At 39.9% G+C, this 2,500-nt stretch overlaps 1 protein-coding gene across 1 annotated transcript in view; it reads right to left on the bottom strand.

Annotated features, from left to right (window-relative positions):
• Window positions 1-235: 235 nt before the first annotated feature.
• LOC138023478 (ATP-dependent RNA helicase DHX58-like) overlaps window positions 236-2,500 on the bottom strand; it is a 15,375-nt gene continuing 13,110 nt past the window's right edge. The window contains exons 11-14 of the mRNA XM_068870480.1: window positions 2,440-2,500; window positions 1,933-2,074; window positions 1,456-1,656; window positions 236-1,107 (exon numbers count right to left, since the gene is read on the bottom strand). The exon at window positions 2,440-2,500 is cut by the window's right edge and continues 120 nt beyond it. Coding sequence (XP_068726581.1) covers window positions 799-1,107; window positions 1,456-1,656; window positions 1,933-2,074; window positions 2,440-2,500 — 713 coding nt within the window. The 3' untranslated portion in view covers window positions 236-798. The remainder of the gene's footprint in view (window positions 1,108-1,455; window positions 1,657-1,932; window positions 2,075-2,439) is intronic.

The raw sequence follows: 2,500 nt of genomic DNA, 5'->3' as shown, positions 1-2,500 counted from the left end.
AAGACTAGAGAGTCTAACCATTTGCAGATGTAATTACAAAGGCAACACTTTCTCCTCAGTTATTTAAAGACCCTGAGTGTTGGTCCGGCCGGAGTTGAACTCACGACCTCCCGCGTGACAACCCGGTGCTCAACCAACTGAGCCACCGCTGCGTTATTGCTTGCATTCTGAAAATAGCGATATAAAGGTTGAGCAGACAGGTAAGGGGACACTTTGTGACGCTTTTAAAAGTAGCCTGTATTAAGTTAACTTTATTTCTCAGGAGACATGGAAAATTCCAGAAGCACGCGTATCTTTGAAGTTAAGCCAAAACTTTATTGCTAGCAACTAAGTATACACCGATATCTATCCTGTCTACATATGAAATGAAACCGTCTGTTTTAATACTGGGGGAACCAAATTTCTCATCCTCACAGACTAAAAATCGTACAATGGCCTCAGTATAAAGCTAGTAACAAAGGGTTACTAAAATGTGTTAGAGGTGTTAAAAGCAATGTACTGCCGGACGTGAAACAAGGCGAGAGAAACTGACCTTTTAATCTGTCAGGACTAATTCAATAAGCTAATATGGAACGAAGGCTTTAAAAATAATCCCTTTATCACGATGCATCCATTTTTAAATTGATTCATTATCGTTCGGTGGTAACAGACATCACGAGAAAGTGTTTCATGCTCTTTATGGCGTACTCTTCCAAGTCAGCTAGTATGTTTAATTTCTAACGGCCTGTGGGGATATTTTCAAATTTAAAGTTGCAAAAAATAACTTCAAAAGAGATCTTCCCATTTTGCGTCTTGTCTTCATAAGTCCAGGTCCAATAAGTCTTTTGTCTCCGCGTTTTCGGCACCAAGCTGTAGAACCTCTTCCAGCTCAGCTTCTTGGATAGCAAACGGCAGATCTTTCCACTTTTTGAAGATTCTCCGGCGACAATCACCTTTGTCATCTTTCGGGAACTCCACTACAAAGCTGTTGATCTTGATGCACAGCCATTCAAAGGAACAAATGAGAGCAGTGACCCCCCAGTCCTCATGGCATTCCTTGCAGAAAATCTTCTTATTCATTTCGATACCATCGATGTTCTTTGGATTCGGATGTTCTCTTATGTCCACCTTTGCAATAAAGGTACAAAAAGACAGATTTCAGATGCAACGAATTTTAAGAGGTGACCTGAAATGTAATTTTAGATTAATGTTCCCTATGCATAAAGCCGCCTGGCAATGACTTCACTGGAGTGCTTCTCGTGTACCAAGGACATATGACTCTTTTTTATGAAATATTTATGGACCTTTTTACAGTATTCTCCTCATGTACATGATAGGTATTTAAACTATAAAGACTTCAACACAGAGTACATTTTTCTTACAACTTACTTTATTTGGCAAATCTTTAAAGCATTGCTGAAGTGTTAAGCAGTCTTTGAGAGTTGGCTAAGCACGTTTTCAATGGCGCTACATTACCTTATTGTCACGACAGTCACGGCTTATGATAACATGGTGACTTCCTTTAATGCGACGGACATCGTGTGCTTGGCATACAAACTCTTTGCACTTTCGACAGCGGAAGTTCACGTCATCTGGTAAAAATTCTGCCTTCTGATTGGCACGCACCAGCTTCTTGAGAGAGCGATCCTGGATAATCTTTCGTTGAACCTCCTTGACCTAGAAAAGTGAAAATACAAATTACTTAAGAAAACGAATTTTGAGGAACTGTGTTGCACAAGAATACTACCTATACTATGTTAGGCACACAAACAAGCAACTTGAAGCAGCTCTTGAACAGTTCCAACTGACTCGTAAGTTCTGTTGTTCCAGGAAATCACAGCTTGTTACCTTGTTTGTTACTCAAACTCTTGCGATAGCTTCTCCATGAAACGATACCTTCACAGGGAACTACGAGGCATCACACATTGACTTTTCTATATCAGGGATACATACCGTCTTAATGAACGCCGCTGGCTTCATCACCTGTACTAGATTGAGACCCTCGATCATTAAGCTTTCTCGAAAGATGTTAGTCTCATCCCTTTTCTTAGCTCCTGAATGACCCACCAACACGGTGTACTTGCCATCTTTTGCTCTGTTGAACGGATTGAACAATCAAAGTACAATGGAATGGTGCACCGTTTAGTAGTCCAGTTCCAAAATAATTCTCTGCTTTTACTTCAAAGAAGACTAAAAATATTTTGAAATGAGATACACCAGTCAAAACTGTACGTAATACCACGGCCATAAGAATTGCGCAAGAATTTGCAATACTTTGTTAGAAGAGGACAAATTACTCCCGGTCGTCTGGTTTTCCTTTTGCCTAATTAAATTTAGAATTTGATTTTGTGCTTATTTAATTTAGTAGCACCCTTAATAGTGACTTCTCCATTAATGAGCCACTTGACAAAGAAGTGAACTTGTTATCATTATTAGCAGTCTAGGGTATAACTGACCTACCTGACACGTCCCCTGGACTGCACAGAGGAGATCTCATTACCCATCATGTCATAACGGATGA

The sequence above is a fragment of the Montipora capricornis genome, chromosome 2 (assembly GCF_036669925.1).
Source record: "Montipora capricornis isolate CH-2021 chromosome 2, ASM3666992v2, whole genome shotgun sequence".
Taxonomy (NCBI): domain Eukaryota; kingdom Metazoa; phylum Cnidaria; class Anthozoa; order Scleractinia; family Acroporidae; genus Montipora; species Montipora capricornis.
This window is presented reverse-complemented; position numbering and strand designations above follow the sequence as displayed.